Source organism: Haemaphysalis longicornis, unplaced genomic scaffold (genome assembly GCF_048455015.1).
Source record: "Haemaphysalis longicornis isolate Haplotype H1 unplaced genomic scaffold, Haemaphysalis longicornis Haplotype H1 scaffold_2, whole genome shotgun sequence".
Lineage (NCBI taxonomy): Eukaryota > Metazoa > Arthropoda > Arachnida > Ixodida > Ixodidae > Haemaphysalis > Haemaphysalis longicornis.
In genome coordinates, this window is record NW_027526295.1 from 6,303,479 (window position 1) to 6,322,341 (window position 18,863).

Here is an 18,863-nt window from a genome sequence, read left to right on the forward strand (position 1 = left end):
CGAAAAGCGCCTGCCCCTCTCTGAAAAGCGCCTGCCACTCTGGGCCCTCTTCCTCTACTGAACGGCTGTCAATTTCGCCTCCTTTACGGGCACACGCTTTTGCGCCGCCGGCTAAAGTCACACATGGACAATAAATCTCGATGGATTACGAAGCACGAGATAGCGCGTCAACTACCATGTTCGTGCTCTACTCTCAGGGGACGGCAACAAGCATATATCTCGCGTGCACTACTCCGAGTGGCGGCTGTGGCCTTTCTCCCGGAATACGTATACCGCCGCTCCACTGGGGCGCGGTTGCACCGTCGCACTGCCCCGTGGGGCTGCGTTAACGAGGGGTGCACGCACACTCGCGTACGGAGGGGCAGTCGCCTCGTCCCCGTAGCAGCTACCGCTAGCGGATAAGCATTAAGACTGATTCCGGTTGCTTACTCAGCTTAATTAGCGGCCAAAGGCTAATGAGCCAATGGCCCCACGTTGGGCGCCAGTTTGTGGTCTCTCTACCTCACAATATGCATAACCCTAGCATTGCACAAGGCAGGCATTCATGCGTACTGCGAGGAACCACCGTGGGTTCGGGCTAGTTGAGCACGCTCACGATACTGAAACGCCGTCGCGCCAACTTAACACCGCCTCTGTTGGGCAGGTGGAGAAGAGGGCGACAAAGGAATATGCCCAGGGTACGGAGGGAAGACGTTTATTTTATACTAACATTCTAGTCACATATTTTACAGAACCAATTACATAATTTACAGTACCGGTACGTACTTCCCGTTAGGTGAAAGGGGCGATGGGGCGCCACGCGCAAGTGCGCACGTTTCGTCGGCGCAGAGCCAGTGGGCTCTTCTGTCAGGGCAAATTCCGGGGTGCGCGCCCGTTGTGCGCGCGCGCATCGCCGTGCTGGCCGGATCAGCTCGCAGCAGCGAGGGAGACGGGGCCCATTCGCTCACAGGCGCGTACCGCACGGCGTGGTCGTTGAGTGTTAGGTACGGCCTTACTATATGCAAGCGTAGGGGCAACAGGAGCAGCCTTAGGCACGGGCCGCAGCCGGAAGGGCTGGTGGGCTTTCGCCGGCGCAACAGGGTTGCCGCCGGCTGGTAAAGAAAGCGTCACATACCTTCGGCCAACGCCTTCGGCGTCCTGGAAGCGTCTCCCCGAACGGACCCCCGCGCAGGGCGCGCGTTCGCGTCCAAGCGAGAGTCGGGTTCGGGCCTCGTTCAAACGGACCAATGAGGTGAGGTTAGCTCCGCTACCAGGGCGGAGCGCCCGCTGCGTGACAGTGTTTTATCGCCGCAACGGTCTCGGCAGGCTTCACCTCACGCAAGAGTTTGAGAGACGGCTCGGCTCTACACAGAGGCGCCAAGACGAGCCGGAATTTCGGAGGGGAGAGGGGAAAAGCGCCGCGTGATGGCAGAAACCCAGTGATCGCGCAATGGCCTGGGCGTCAGGATCCCCACAAGCATTGGCCGCGAAGTGAACACGCTGTAATTTAAATGGGAATACGTTTTCCCGCATGCAGAAGGTAGGTAAAGATGGAACGAGGTGCTTCATACGAGGATTGACATAGCACCTGAACATCATCATTAAGTGCGAAACCACCTTAAACACTAACCTACATATCAACACTGGCTACCATCAAAGTCTGAAGTTAACGCTTTCTATTTCCAGTTTACGGGGTTGAGCTTGCTGAAGCTAGACTTGGAGAGGTCCGTTATAGTTTCGACTGCGAGGGGATCTTTTAGGTGCGTCGAAATCTCTATATTTTCGCCTTGATTTCATAATCGGAACAGATGCCAGGCTTCAACCCGCGGCCAAGTGGCAAAGTTGGTAGTCGACAAGTGACCTGATTGTATTTACGAAATAAATTTCAGTGACATTCCGAATTTTGCTGGAGGTTTCGTTTTGTTATGAGCAATATTTGGAATTTGTGATCTTTAAAAGCCCTCCATTAAAAATGCGCACCAATCCACCTTGTGAAGATGGTTGGAAATCGAAACTGTAAGCGACACCCACAACGATTAACCATGCGTGCAACGCAACTTGAATTCACACACGTGGCGCCACTTTGTTCTGCAGTGCATCAACTGACCCTGTGCAGAACAAATCCACCTGGCAAGTTTGTCAGATGAGTGGCGTAGACATATTTCGGTACGACCCCTACCAAAGAATATGAACCCCGACCTCCATCCCGATCGCAGGACTGCCCGAAGCCGAGCTCACGAACATTTGTATGGCAACTGCACTGACGTGCCCTACACCGACGCGGTTAACTACGCTGACAACAAAACCATGGTTGCAGTGACAGCATACAAAAGCCATTTCATTGCATGCGCACGCAGGCACACTTACGCGTGTAAGCACGCCCACAAACACGCCCACGCACGCACACACACATACACACGCACGCATCTACACACACACACACGCTCGCACGCACGCATACACAGACACGCAAGCACCCAGGCACGCAAACACACGTGCACACGGACGCCAGCAAATGCACGCACGCACAAACGCACAGACGCACACACGCACACGGATACAGACACGCATTGCAAGCACTCACGCACACGCATGTACACAAACACGCACTCACGCACTCAGGCACGCACACTCGTATGCACGTACACACATGTACGCACATGCACTCACACACACATGCACACACGCGCGCACACACACACGCACGCAGGCACGAATACAGACACACGCAATCATGTGCGCACGCACACACGAACGCACGGTCACACACACACGCATGCATGCTCGCTCGCAGATCACGCACGCACACGCACGTATGCACACACACACGCATGCTTGCATATACAGCCACAAGTAAGCACGCACGCACGCACACACGAACACATACACGCGTGCACGCATGCGCACGCACGCATGCGCACACACGCATGCACCACACACATACACGCGCGCACGCTCACACGCACACACACACGCACGTACGCACACAAACAAGCACGCACACACACGAACACACGCGCACAAATGCACACTCATAGGCACGCACTCACGCACGCACACTCACATGCACGCTCGCACACATGCACTCGTGCACCCGCGCACGAACGCACGCTCACACACGCAAGCATGCACGCATGCCTACACGCAAGCGCGCAAAAACGCACACAGGTACCTGCAAGCTAGCGCACGCACACACGCACGCACGCACGCACGCGTAGAGACACACGCACGCACAGCCACGCCTGCACGCACAAACATGCACGCACACGCACGCACTCACAGACACACGCAAAATACGCACGCACGCACACATGTACGCACGCATGCACACAGGCGCACGCGCGCACGCCCACAAATGCACACACACGCACGTACACACACGCCCACAAACGCATGCACTCACGCACGCATACACAGACAACACGCGATCACGCAAGTCCGCACAAACTCACGCACACACACACGCACGTACGCAAACACAAACACAAGCATACACACACACGCGCACACACGCACGCACTCACGCACGCACATACACACACATACACACATATGTAACTTTACATTGCCTTTCTAATACACAAAAAACATCCCCAGACAACACCAAACATCCTAAGGACATCCCAAAAAAAGACCAAAATCCCATGTCCCAAACAGCACAGCCTATTCCATCAATTTACATGAAAAGGGCAATGGAACATGTACTGTTCGTCAACATTACACCCAATTTGCAGTGGCGACGAAGAAACAGGAACTGTACTGTACCACTAAAAAATTCCCCCGCATTTCCCCGAGGGGGAGAATGTGAAAGTGCGAATGCACGGTTGTCGGCCCGCTTGCGGCGCTTGCGCTCGGCCCCCGCAGCCCACCGCCTCGCCGTCTTCTCTTCCATCTCTTCCATCGGGTTTGTAGTATCACGTGTACACCACGCAGTTATCAAGCCGCTATAACGCCGCTGAGTCGCCAACGCACGCCGCTGACGACGTAGTTTGAATGCGTTAAAGATATAAGGCGCGTTACTCATACTGATATCAGCGTGGCGTCCGTGGCTTAGTCGGTAGCGCGTCGCGCTGCGGCCGCAAAGTCCTCGGATCGAAACCTGGCGCCGGATGCTGTTTCTTTTTTAAATATAGAGGAGCACTGCGGACGCCGCCGCCGCCGCCGGCGGCGGTGGATGGTTTGGGGTCGCTTATAAAGTGCATTCGCACTTAAAAATGTTCTGTTTACGCAACAACATCCTCTATGTGTTTGAAAGACTCCCGTTCACGAAGAAGATCCGAGTGTTTCTAACGCAGGTGTCGCACACATTACGGCTGGTCAGAGGTCTCGATAACTTCTCGTATTTTACAGGCCTTCACCGGTCCGCGGACGCACATCGGCCCCCTGACCCGCGCACGCAGCGCGGAATACGACACTTTATCGCGCCGCGCATGCGCGCTCATCGTCCTGCCGCTCCGATTCGCGCCGCTTCGAATCGGAGCGTCGTCCATGTAATCCACAGTCTGTGCGCCGTCCGTGTTTTCGAGTAAGGAAGACTGCGTCTGCAACCCCGGCGTTGTATGGATTTTACGCTTCACAGGACCTTTTTGCAAGGTATGTACCATTCAATTGTTCACAACTGAATTTCACCTTACGACCGCGCTATCTGCCTCTTTTGCTTCGCTGACGCAGTGCAGAATTAGGTTAAGCCTAACATGGTTACATTTTGAAAGGGCGGTTAAAACGTATTTACACCGCAAGCTCGAAGGCGGCTATTAGGGAAGCAAAGTAAGCGCGAGTGAGGTGAACTCTGGAGGTGAATGTCTGTGCTGGCATTTCTTTTAGATGCGACTGCATCTCATTCACTCGCCTTGTCCCTCCATACGGCGTTGTTGTTGTCCGTCCACACCCCTCCCCCATTCTCCTCGCCGCGCGAGCTGCGCTCTCCGCCGCTCACCCCCTCTCCTCTCCGATAGCGAACATTCTCTCGCGAGGGGCATTGGATTAGATTCGATTGGCTTGGCTTGGCTTGGCTTGGATTATATTGGATTGGATTTGGGTTGAATTGGATTGGATTTGGGTTCGATTGGATTAAAGTGGATTGTGTTGTAATGTGTTGCGTCACAGCCGCGCCACGTTGCGTCATAGCCGCGGTCGTTCCAGCACCGGCGTTCCGATTTCGGGCACGTGCATAGACTTGATCTTCGCTGCAAATTGCACGGTTGTCCCGTTACTTCACCCTTCACTACCCGTACACTTCAGCGACCACAAGGCCGTCATCGTTAACGTTACGCCGCGTGTTAAATAAGGAATACATCATACGCGTTCCTCACACGTTTCACGCAATTAGAGAATCAACCCAACGGAAACACCAAGTGAACCCCAAAGATGCGTCGCATATCCACAGGGTTCCCCTCGCGGGAAGGTGGGGTAATTTTTTTAATATTTCGGGCACCTGATATCGTTCGACTGATAGCGTCGCGACGGGCGAGCGAACACTTATCTTCAGGGGGCAAAGGCTTTCCCTACCGCAGTGATTACGCGTTACAGATAACGGCGGTGTCTTATGAACTGTGAGAAGTTACTAGTGCGCCAAGCACGGAGTTGGTAATTCCGGTGCCACTGTCAGTGTAGTTCTTGGCTTGTGTGTGAATGTCGCGTAATATCAGGAGCGCTGCGCGTCAGCTTTCCCGTAAAGCTTTCCCGTCGTGCGGACGAACTAACTTATCCGTCGCGCGGACAAACCAGCTTGTGTCACTATGTTGCACGTGGGCAGAAAACCTGAAATATAAGTTAGCGTTTCGCAAGGTCATTTTTTTATTTGCTTTGAGATTGCACGGGGGAAAAAGCTATGCGGGGGAAGCAGTTACAATGCCTGACCGATCGTGATACGGCCCCCGGCACCTGCATCGCGTGATTCACCGGACGCGGCCTCCGGATGGCTCGCCGCGCAGCCAGCTTGCAATTGAAAACTGATGCTCCGGCGAAAGTGCTCTGGCGTGACGGGCAATCGACATTTGTGCACCGAACGTAGCTCGCAGTCTAATTAAATGAATTATTTTTGGCTTTCTTGAAGTGTATACGTTTTCTTCATGCTCATCATGAGGGGCAAAATACGCTTGAAATGCTAATGCTTCCCACCTGAAAACCATTGAAGGAAGGAGACGCATGCTGCTGATCAGGAAAATTTAAAACATACCCACTCGCTCTTTTGACCTTTGTTAGTAGCGCGGCAGTGCGATAGCGCTGCTAGAGCACTGCGCGGGCCCGGGCCAGCCCGAAAGCCCGGGCCCGACCCGGCCTGCGGGCCGGGCCTGGCCCCCGAAGTCGAATATTGGCGGGCTGAGTGCTGCGGGGCCGGGCCTGGCTCGGACTCGATGCCATGGGCCCGGCCCGGGCTCGGGCTTGAATTCATAGGCCCGGCCGTTAATAGTTCTGACGTGAAGTGTAGAAAAGAGCATAAAAATTAATATTCTGTGTTTACTTTTACGCGCTTTTTTACGTAAGTTGTACACATTATTTTAAAAACATGTTTTGCTAGGTCTGATAGTCACTATACTGTAATTTTAATCACATTTCATGTACGGCATCAAGGTTTTATATTTGGGTGTAAAACATATCAAAGATACGGTTACAAGGAATTCCCTAGCGGGGAAGGAATTAAGACACCCTGGAGCTGTGCACCTAGTCTATGTACGTGTGTTTTAGATGTCGAACCAATCTAAATGCTGCTGCCATGGCTGGAAAACAAAGTCGCGTGCCAGAGAAGCGCCACCGCTTAACAACCACTGCAGGGAAAATATTTCAGCGCACGCACGTACTCGTGGACTGAAATGGGAGCAAGAAATCTCAGCAATACCAACTTGTGAGCGAGACAACCACAAGTTGCCAAGAGTATGGTCATCAAAGGTGATGGTGCCTCTCGTGTAAGAATACGAGCTATTATTACGCCGATGTGGCGTGAACTGCAGACGTCAAAACTACGTGCACTTTTAAACCCTTATTTTTTGCGTTTCGATTCAGGTCGTGCTTGTACAGACTAGATGCTCCGTCTGATTTCCCGCTACGAAGACACTGGTGCAAATATTGGCCGCGAGGCCCACCACTGGAGAGGCCGGCGCTGCGATCGTTTTGACGTCACTTGTATACGATCACCGTTCCTATCTTGCTGAGTAGTTGGCTTGCAGCGAGTCACACTTCTGTTCGGAAGCGCGTTCTAAAAATATTTTCCTTTTAATTTACGTCGTTTGAAGTTAATTCTCAGTGCGTCAAGCGCAGTTTGACCTCCCGGGGACTTTATACCCAAATGAACTGTGGTGTATTATCCGCAAACAACATGAGCGCGGTGGTGTATGACGTATGCCCCCGAAGCGTAAGCAGCGGCTTGTTTCTCTGATTAACAATGTGGACTACGACGATCGCGAGTTAAGTTTCTGAATTTCCCTTATTTGCAAGAAGTGTATAAAGCAAGAAATCATGAAGCGTTTACTGCTCGCAGAAGCACACGCACCCGCCGTGCATGCCCGCACGGCCGACGGAGCGGCTCAAACCGACGCAGGTCGCGGCAGCGGCAAATAACTTGTCGCCGCTTTTTAAAGTCGCACAATTCGTGGAAAAGAAGTTCCAGATCGGTGAAAGTGGGTGTTGGTGTGATGAAAAATTGCGCTAGGTAGTGTCATCAGCTGTTGTTTTCAAAGCCATGCTCAAATATCCGCCGCGATTATGCGACCGGCCTTGGAGGTCGGTCCCGGCAGCGCCGGCCGAAAGCGCGGTGTGGTGAGAGGTCGAAGAGAGAGAGAGAGAGAGAGAGAGAGAGAGAGAATAACTTTATTTCTGACGAGGCTCAGTCCTAGCGAGTGTCCCTCAGGTGAGGGAGGCGCGCCAGGTAATCCTGAGCCCTAGCGGCGGTCAGGAGCTGTAGCTCGGGCGAGGAGCTCCCGGTCACCTCCAGCCAGGTAGTGCTTGGGTAAATGGAGCGGGGGTAAAGAGGGGCGTTCCCAAATGGCGTGTGGCGTGGTATCTCGAGCGCCACATACCGGGAAGTTTGGGCGGGGATATAATGTGGGATAGATGTGGTGGAGGACGTGTCTGGTGGGGAGGAGTGGCCGAAGGGTGGCGATACCTGCGCGCAAGTATCGGCCGAGGGCGTGGAAGGCATCCAATCGCCGCGGTTACAGAGTTCCACATACGAGAAGGGGGGTGACAGTGCGGTGAAAAGTTGTTTTAGGGACTGTCATTCGCAATTGTAATGATAGCGACAATGAAATATCTGCCGCGACGCTAAGCCTAAAGTTCCCAACATTCGATTACGTGCATCCGAAGCCGGCTGCGAGCTGTTGGAGAAAACCCTCCCGTCGCGCGCGCGCGTGTTGCGTTTGGGTTCCCCCTAGGCTCGGTTCTGCTATTCTAAAACTCCCCATTACCACAAATCACTACCGACGTATTTCGCCTCGTACACAGCCTCGCATCTGTGAGCAGTCGTGAGTTTCGAAATTGATGCTTGAGAAAAGGCCGGCTCACTGTAAACAGACAAAAGCTCACGTTGTAATTATAAATTCCCACGCCGAGGTCCTAATAAAACTAAATATAGCCTTGCCGAAATCCGCTCAAAGGCGTTAAATACTCGCGTTCATACTGTTCATACATTGTGGACAACTTTTCGCGAAAAGTAAACATATCAGCCGTGCAGAGTAGAGGCTACGGCAGTGATCGTTAATCAAATCCGGCATAACTATAAAAACATTGTTGGGGAAATAGGCACTGATTAAGCCAAACTGCAGACTATAACCACGCTTTTAAGCACGTGAGGCGAAGCAATCCGATCACCGTTTCCGCGTATTACCAGGCAATGCGAGCAGTACGCGCGGTGAGATCACAAATGAGCGACGCGTTTACATCGCTGTTACAAGGTGTTTCCTTGCGCACACAGTCTCGTACATGGCCGTCACAAGTAGTTCATAATAAATTTACAGCGTAGTTTACTCCGCATCAGTTGCATCGTCCTTGGCGTTATCTGGCTGCGTACAAGCTCTGGGTCGCGATAGTAGCAACTACCTAAACGCGGCGGTGTCGCCGGAAACAAGCGAGTCGCTGATTGCTTGCCCGGATTATTCGGTCTGCAGATAACCTTGTTGGCTAATTTGCATGAAATCCACTAGGAGGGGGGAGACGGTGGCCACAACAAAAAAGCACGGTTCCGCATACGCACAGGAAATGTGTTGTAGCAGACGTTGGCAGACGACAACACGACTCGGCGTCCTACAAGTGACGTCACTCGTGAGTGGCGCCACGGTATGTCCTCGAGGCCAATAATAAACAAATTTTCTATTTTCTTTAGCGTCCAAGACAGGGCCTGGTCACACACACGCGGGCCCTCTCTAGGCTCAAAAATAAATGACCGGGCCCGGGCCGGGCCTGGGTTTGAGACGGCGGGCCCGGGCCGGGCCCGGGCTAGGCTCACTTATGAATTCCCGGGCCGGGCCGGGCCCGGGCTCTGTGTTACGGGCCCGGGTCGGGCTCGGGCCTTAAAATCAGGCCCGTGCAGTGCTCTAGAACCGACCCGCTTATATGGCCTGCTGCTTGGTTCTGGGTCTGCCTTGTTGCCGTTTGATTTCGTATTTATAAAATATTTAAAACTATAATTAAGTTAGAAAACTAAAATTGTTATTTTATTTTTGTTATATCTCAATACATTATTAAAGCTTGATTGTAATTCTACACCATTAGAGACGTCTGTGTACTTTTTACGAAACTGATTCAGCCATTGCCGTTTTATAAACATGGCCGCCCGCGGATGGAAACGTTGCACTGTGCTGCTGGAACGTCATTTCACAAGGTAACTATTGCAAGTTGTTTATATATATATATATATATATATATATATATATATATATATATATATATATATATATATATATATATATATATATATATATATATATATATATATATATATATATATATATATATATATATATATACATATATATATATATATATATATATAGTGTAAGTAAAGAGTCGGATACACAGCAAGAACAATAACAAACAAGGTTTACTGACGTAGCGGCAACGGGACTTGCCTTCATCAGAGTAAAGTTACATGATTTTGCTGTCTCAAACATTTGGAACACATTTCTTATATAGGTTTGCAGAAAACTGTGAGAAGGAGCGGAAAATGTTCGGAAAAGGAGAGTACGCATACAGTCGGGCTACGTCTATGTTACAACAACAACAAACAACAACAACAACAAAAAAGGGGGGGGGGAGCGAGAGAGAGAAAGGGGTCGTGTTAACAAAGCAGCGTTCAAGGTTGCACCATGAGGGGTCAACGTATGCCGCGTGTGCTGCAAGTTCAGACCAGTCTCCCCACCAGTCTCCCCAGCCACTGAATACCTTACTGTATACTCTTCCCTTTCTTTTGAAACCGCGGTTGTCCAGTTTCCCGCATTGTCTGAGCTTGCAGCACACGCGGCATACGTTGACCCCTCATGGTGCAACCTTGAACGCTGCTTTGTTAAAACGACCCCTTTCTCTCTCTCGCTCCCCCCCCCTTTTTTTTTGTTGTTGTTGTTTGTTGTTGTTGTAACATAGGCGTAGCCCGACTGTATGCGTACTCTCCTTTTCCTAAACATTTTCCGCTCCTTCTCACAGTTTTCTGCAAACCTATGTAAGAAATGTGTTCCAAATGTTTGCGACAGCAAAATCATGTAACTTTACTCTGATGAAGGCAAGTCCCGTTGCCGCTACGTAAGTAAGCCTTGTTTGTTATTGTTCTTGCTGTGTATCCGACTCTTTACTTACACTATTTCTGCGCGCTTTGTGAGTTTTATCTTTCTCTAGATTTATATATATTGTAATGAGAAATTGGTGCAACCACTGGCCAACCCGCCCGTATGGCTGGTTCACGAATGATCGCCAGCAGCGGCCGCGAGACAGAAGAAGCAGAAGACTAGTCTGCCCGACATAGCCTGGACTGCCCGTTTCTGTGACTGCGCTTCGCTACCAATAAACCCCCTTTCAATTGGTGGAGTGTGCGGGTCCATCGTAAACCCTGGAGCTTCGCAACCGGCGGCTGCCCACCACAATGTCCCACGAACCAGTCCATCAGCCTACTCCGGCGGGCCAGGTGCCACCGATTGTCTGCCCTGGAACCATACGCCCGCGGGACCCCGCTTCGTTCAGCGGGCTAGACGATCGTGACGTGGAAGACTGGCTTTCTACCTTTGAGCGCATCAGCACGCACAACAAGTGGGACGACGCCATGAAATTAAACAACGTGGGCTTCTCTTTTACGCATCTCGCCGAACTTTGGTTCAATAACCATCGTCGAGAGATGAGTACCTGGGCCGAGTTCAAGGAAAGGTTTATGAAAGCTTTCGGGCGACCCGAAGTGCGCAAGCTTCAAGCAGAACAGCGTTTACGAGTACGGGCTCAGAAAACTGGAGAAGACTTCACGAGCTACATAGAAGATGTAGTAGACCTTTGCAAGCGCGTGGACCCCAGTATGTTGGAAACTGAGAGGGTAAAACATATCCTTAAAGGTATCGACGACGACGCATTTCAGATGCTGCTTTCCAAGGATCCCCGGACCGTTAGCGACGTCATCAGACTCTGCCAAAGTTATGACGAGCTGCGCAAGCAAAGGGCCTTCACTCGGCGTCCACTCGCCCAAAATGAGCCGCTTGCGAGTTTAGCCGTTGACCTCGACGATCCATCTGTGTTGGTCCGTATAAAAGAGATTGTCCGCGAAGAGGTTGCTCGACAACTTTGCCATGCCGCTTCAAATACTACTCCGGAGCTGGGCCCTGTTCCTCAGTCTACTCTTCGGCATGTAGTTCAAGAACAGGTGGCGGAAGTGCTGCCTTCTTTTAGCCAGCAGACTCCCGTGGCTGCTCCGATTACTTTCGCCGACGTCGCGGGACGGCTTGCGCAGACGAGAACGCCGTTCCGACTCCCGGCTCCACCAAGACCTCTTCCTCAGGCGCGGGTTCCAACTGAATCTATGAATCCCTGGCGTACTCCGGACAACCGGCCGATTTGCTTTTCGTGTCACTACCCAGGACATGTCGCACGTTACTGTCGCCGCCGCGTACTGCCTGCCAACGGTCCTCCACCGGAATGCCGCTATCCATATTTCGGACCCACATACGGTTCCCCCCCGACGCTGCCCCAAACCGCTTCGGACTCGTACGCGCCCTCGGCTTCAGACCGCCAGCCTTTCGCCGACCGTCGTTCTCAGTCCCCGCGCCGCCGCTCGCTTTCGCCGATGCGTCGTCGTTCCACTCCTGCCACAAAGGAAAACTGACAGCCGCAGTTCCGGAGGCAAGAACTGCGTTGCCGTCAAAAAGTCCAAGCCCTCCACTGTCTCCCGCAAATGTTATTGACGTGTCAGTCGAAGGTGTCGCGACTGCTGCGCTGGTCGATACCGGAGCCGCAGTTTCCGTGATTCGAGCCGATCTCTGCCGCAAAATTCGTAAAGTTATGACGCCTCTTTCTGGACTATCCTTACGAACCGCCGACTCCCAACCCGTTCATGCCTTGGCTGCATGTACGGCTCGCGTTTCCGTCCAGGGCGTAGTGTACGTCATTGAATTCATCGTGCTTCCCAACTGCTCTCATGACGTCATTCTGGGATGGGACTTTTTGTCTCGGCACAACGCCCTTATTGACTGTGCGCGTGCCGAAGTTGAATTTTCTGTCCTACCAGACGACGCCTATGACGATAATTCTGCGTCATCCGCCGCTAAACTGGTCGCAGCCGCAGACACGACCATTCCTCCCCAGTCCGCCGTTGTAGTGCCGCTATGTTGTACTTCTTTTGGGGATGCAACTGCCATTTTCACGCCATCCGAGGTCTTCCTCCGCCGCAGGTGCATACCGCTGCCTTTCGCCGTGCTGAAAATTCATTCTGGCGAAACTGGCATGATTGTTACCAACCCGTCCGCAAGCCCGTGCTCCTTGCTACGGGGAGAATGCCTTGGCACTGTCGAGCTCGTGGATTCCTGTCGGGTCGTTGACGTCCCAGACAATACGCCTGATCATGACATTTCCGCTCTTACCCCTTCGACGACGACACAGCTTTCCAACGACGTGTTTCATGCTTCAATCGATCACGCTCTCGAGCCCGCGCAGAAATGTCAACTTCTGGAACTCCTGTGCCGTTTCCGTTCGTCGTTCGACTGCGCACAACCCTCGCTTGGCCGTACCTCTATCGTCACCCATTCCATCGACACTGGATCGCATGCGCCGCTGCGGCAGCGACCGTATAGGGTGTCTCCTAGCGAGCGTCAGGTGATCGATGAGCAAGTACGTGACATGCTCCAACGGGACATCATTCGCCCATCGAACAGCCCATGGGCCTCCCCCGTTGTTCTCGTAAAGAAGAAGGACGGCTCGATTAGATTTTGTGTGGACTATCGGCGCCTAAACGGCATTACGCGCAAGGACGTCTATCCTCTACCACGCATTGATGATGCCCTCGATTGCTTACAAGGAGCTGAATTCTTTTCGTCCCTGGACTTACGCTCTGGATACTGGCAGGTGCCTGTAGCGGATGCTGATCGCCCGAAAACGGCCTTTGTAACCCCGGATGGCCTCTTTGAATTCAAGGTCATGCCGTTCGGGCTCTGTAATGCCCCTGCCACCTTCGAGCGAATGATGGACGGTGTGCTACGAGGTTTGAAGTGGAAGACGTGCCTGTGCTATCTAGACGATATCGTTGTGTTTTCCCCTGACTTTGGAACGCACCTTGCACGTCTCCAGCAAGTACTTACCTGTATCAACAACGCCGAGCTACAACTCAACCTTAAAAAGTGCCACTTTGCCGCGCGTCAGCTCACCATTTTGGGTCACGTCGTGTCTAAGGATGGAATACTCCCGGACAAGAGCAAGTTGCGTGCTGTGGCCGAATTCCCGAAGCCGACAACTATGAAGGCTTTACGGAGTTTCATCGGCCTCTGCTCTTACTTCCGCCGCTTCGTACGGAACTTCGCGTCGATCATATCCCCGCTTACACGGCTTCTCGCTGACGGCGTCGGTGATCTATCGGCCTGGTCGCCAGCGTGCGATGACGCATTTACGACCTTGCGGCGCCTCCTGACTTCACCGCCTATCCTTCGGCACTTCGATCCGGGCGCTCCCACGGAGATCCACACTGACGCCAGTGGAGTTGGCCTCGGCGCAGTGCTGGCACAACGGAAACCTGGGTTTAGCGAGTACGTTGTCGCATATGCGAGTCGCACGTTGACAAAGGCGGAATTCAACTACTCCGTGACGGAAAAGGAATGTCTGGCCATTGTATGGGCGCTGGGAAAGTTTCGACCCTATTTGTACGGCCGACCTTTCGACGTCGTCACGGACCACCATGCGCTCTGTTGGCTGTCCTCCTTAAAAGATCCATGCGGGCGCCTCGGGCGATGGGCTCTTCGGCTTCAAGAGTTCGACATACGCGTCATTTATCGGTCGGGCCGTAAACATCAAGACGCTGACGCTCTGTCCCGATCGCCGCTTCCTCTTGAGGTTGCCTGTGTTTTGACTGAGGACAGCATTCTTTCTGCTCTCTCCTTGGAAGATTTATGCACTGAGCAACGCAAGGATCCATGGATCTCTTCCATTATTTCCGTCCTCTCTGGACCGTTCCCACACCAAGGATCCCGTGCCCTTCGCAGACAAGCTTCCCACTTCGCACTGCGCGACGGCCTTCTTTACCGCCGTAACTACCTCGATGAACGACGCAAATGGCTTCTTGTTATCCCGCGCCATCGCCGTGCCGACATTTGTGCTTCCCTTCACGCCGACCCAACCTGCGGTCACGCGGGTGTCTTGAAGACGTACCATCGGGTCCGTTTGCGCTATTACTGGCGTGGCATGTACAACTTCGTTAGGAAGTACGTCCAGTCATGTGCCACGTGCCAGCGCCGCAAGTCTCCTTCCGCTACTTCAGTCGGTCCCTTACAACCGTTACCATGTCCAGCGAAACCCTTCGACCGAGTTGGCATTGACCTCTATGGACCTCTGCCCTGTACGCCCGCTGGTAACCGGTGGATTATTGTCGGTATCGACCACCTGACGCGCTATGCCGAGACTGCTGCATTGCCAACGGCTGCAGCAGGAGACGTCGCTTCTTTTATTCTCAGTCACTTCATTTTGCGACATGGAGCGCCTCGCGAGCTCCTTAGTGATCGCGGACGCGTGTTCTTGTCCCAAGTTGTTGAAGCACTGCTCAAGGCATGCCGCGTCGTGCATCGCACAACTACTGCCTATCACCCACAAACAAACGGCTTGACGGAACGCTTCAATCACACACTAGGGGATATGCTCGCCAAGTACGTCGCCGACGATCACCAGAACTGGGACCTCGTACTACCCTATGTCACCTACGCATATAATACCGCCACCCAAGCTACAACGGGTTTCTCTCCCTATTTTCTGCTCTACGGACGTGACCCCTCGTGCACTCTGGACACCGTCCTACCCTACCGACCCGATCCTTCAGAGTGTACGCCCCTTTGTGATGCCACGAAACGCGCGGAAGACTGCCGACAACTGGCGCGACGTTTCACTGCCGAAGAACAGCGGAGGCAAAAATATCGTCATGATGACGTTGCTGCAGACCCCACCTATTTATCTGGCTCCCTGGTGTGGCTTTGGGTGCCCTCTACTACACCGGGACTATCCAGCAAGCTACTGTCGAAATATCACGGGCCTTACCGCGTCATTGAACGGGTTTCCCCAGTCAATTACGTTGTAGAGCCTACGACCCCTTCTGCGGACCTCCGAAGGCGTGGTCGTGAAACCGTGCACGTGCAGCGTTTGAAGCCTTACCACGAACCGATCGTTTCTTCGGCGCCATGACGCAACAGCCAGGATGGCCCTCTCTTCTCCGGGGGGGTAATTGTAATGAGAAATTGGTGCAACCACTGGCCAACCCGCCCGTATGGCTGGTTCACGAATGATCGCCAGCAGCGGCCGCGAGACAGAAGAAGCAGAAGACTAGTCTGCCCGACATAGCCTGGACTGCCCGTTTCTGTGACTGCGCTTCGCTACCAATAAATCCCCTTTCAATATATATATATATATATAACACAGAAATAAGGGTTGGCAGTCGAGAAAACCTCGGAAAGCAAAGGGGAGGATGTGGTAGATCATTGAAACAGATTAAGAATTTGGAAAGAAAGAAAGAAAGTGAAGAAAAAATGCCCGCCAGGTGGGATCCGAACCCACGACCTCCAGAATACCGGTCTGGTGCGATTTTCAACGAGCCCCTCATTTCCTATATATATATATATATATATATATATATATATATATATATATATATATATATAACCCTTCCGATGCCCTTCTTACTGTCTTCTGCATGATTTCTTGCTCTGTGGTCGGAAGCGGGTGGTCAGTGAGGAAACGGTCGAAAACCTTATCCCGGGGTGGCGGGAAAAGCGCAACGTTTGCTGCAGTTTTCCATCGCTGAACTTGTTTTGTACCTCTAGCTGATGATCATTTTACATGACTTTACTAGTGTAGTAGGAGCATCACCGCAACAGAGAAGAAAAACGCCGCAGATGCCGGAAACCCGAGCAAAGACAACTCTGGACAAAGACGCATTATTGGGCCTCAATAGTGTAACTAACTAAAGCTTTTAGCCTAGCTTAGTTCTTGGTTCTAGGCCTCAATTGCCAGTCCCGCGCTACCCGGAACGAAATAATCACTCATTTCTCACTTGTGTTTAGATGAAACCCTGTCTCAGGTTTTGTCAATACGTACGACAGTCCAGTGACAGTCCTCGGTACTGTGTCTAGGCCTCAATTGCCAGTCCCGCGCTACCCGGAACGAAATCACTCATTTCTTACTTGTGTTTAGATGAAACTCTGTCTCAGGTTTTGTCAATACGTACGACAGTCCAGTGACAGTCCTCAGTACTGACTGTGTTTTTTTTTCAAAATATCTACAATGCGGCATAGCGCAGGCATTATGCGTCATAATTTACGCGTTTAACATTTTTTCACTGAGTAGCAAGTCAGTGTGTGATGTGCTCAACTTATTCATCTCGCGTGATTGCAGTCTAAATGTGCCTCGCTGCCGCAACTTTGCGGCCGTTTGTGGATGGGCATGTTGGCGACTGCACAACCTCCACACCAAAGAGAATTCCAGCAAACTATGCAACAAATGGCAACGCGATCTGGGCCGCGAACTGGACCGCACTCGTTTCCGCTCTCCGTTTTAAAGAATTGGGCACTGTGGGGGTAACTGTGCATTATGTTTAAAGGGCTGCGAAGACTGCCTTCACATTGCAGTTACTATTAAGGAGCCTTATCAATTTGCCATGAGCAGTAAAAACAACCTTTCACTCATTTTGTTTGTAATCTTTCTCAAATTGCGCGATATGCTCTGAATATAGGTATTGCAGCTAGTCTTGACCTGCCAAGCAGCTCTTTTTCTCTTTTTTGCCAATTTCCTGTAGTCTCTTGTCGGCAAGGAGAGACTCGGAGATGCAGTTAACAGTTTTTACAGGCAGCTTTAAACCTGCTGGGAATGACCGAACAACTGCGACTCCTGTGTCTAGTGTCATCCTTGTTATTTTCACTCTGTTATATTTCATTGTGCTTTGCACCATTGGATCCTTCGGAAGACTAATGTAATGACGCATTTGACAATCTTTTAATGGTAAATGGCTGCGGTAGTTTGCGTGTGTGTGATGCGTCGTGCCAACAAGCGTGATTGTAAGAGCCAGTTCAAAATCTAAAACCTGCATTTTGTTGACTGAAAATTATTTAATAAAACTGTTTCATTTCCGTCTGAAGCAGGTGAAATGTTGAGCAATCACGGAATGTAAAGGTCATGTCGATGAAACAACTAAAGTGATCATTCACAAATCCAAATAGCAAAATTTCTATCACATCAAATTCCTGCGTAAAAGAACCTGCAAGCTCCTCAAGGTTTCGGGTGGCAGCGGGCTGACGGAGTGTTGTGAGAGTTCTGGCTTCAAGGTTTATTTTGACTGTAGCGCGATCATGACAGCATGTATCAGGACGGGCATTGTAAGAGGCCAGCGAAGCTCGGCACGTATAAAACTAACATGTATTCGTAAGCATTCTGTTTTACCCATGGTGTGAAATCACTGCATTAACATTGTGTTTGTTGTTGCTCTGCCCACTACATATTCTTAGCATTATGAAGTAAAGCCTTGCTAAGCGTGCCTTGTTTATCTGTACACTATGGTAATGCTTGAGTTGTGTTTCCTTACTGGCAGTGTTCAAGCTAGCCCATGCCACCACTGTCCTTCGAATTCATTACAAATTGTTTTCTAAATTATGTGCAGGCAGCTTCATGGACCATGCAAAGCCTCCACATCCAACGGATAAGAAGACAGCAACACGGTTCTGACGTGCTGCGGAAAGAGCTGCGGCACACTAGAAAACCTTTGGAGCTGCAATGGAGTTACTGCCAAGGAATGATATGAAAGTCGTTTAATCTCATTCTCTTGATTGTTCATGTGTATCTTCCTGACGCTGATGTAAACCATGCTCATTTTTGTGTGGTACGCTACTACGTAGTAAAAGAAACTACAGAATTCAGCACGTCATCCCAGTTTAAGTTGCATGTCGCCATTACTGCCTCAGGGTGTGCTTGCCTGTTTTGGACGTTTGTATGGTCACTGCTGCGCATCAGCTAGCACCACATACATGGCTAATGCACCATTACGAAGTGCAGCCTGTCTAGTTTTGAGTGATATCAATATTACTTATCTCATTGCACGAGAGACAAATCCAAATTTCAAACTCGAGAAATTCTAGTTTTCTTCACTTGCCTTTGTATTTTCGAAGAGTTGTAGAAGACAATGCAACAGAAATTGGAGAGTTTGCTGTGCATTCATAAGATATACCAATTGGTGGCTGCATGACGGA

General features: G+C 51.4%; 1 protein-coding gene across 1 annotated transcript; it reads left to right on the forward strand.

Moving 5' to 3' along the window:
- The first annotated feature begins 10,833 nt into the window (after positions 1-10,833).
- LOC144166955 (uncharacterized) lies at positions 10,834-14,494 on the forward strand. Its single transcript, XM_077696389.1, has 2 exons — positions 10,834-11,941; positions 14,354-14,494. Exons 1-2 carry the CDS (start codon positions 11,045-11,047, stop codon positions 14,492-14,494), a joined length of 1,038 nt encoding a protein of 345 aa, XP_077552515.1. The 5' UTR covers positions 10,834-11,044.
- Positions 14,495-18,863: the final 4,369 nt, after the last annotated feature.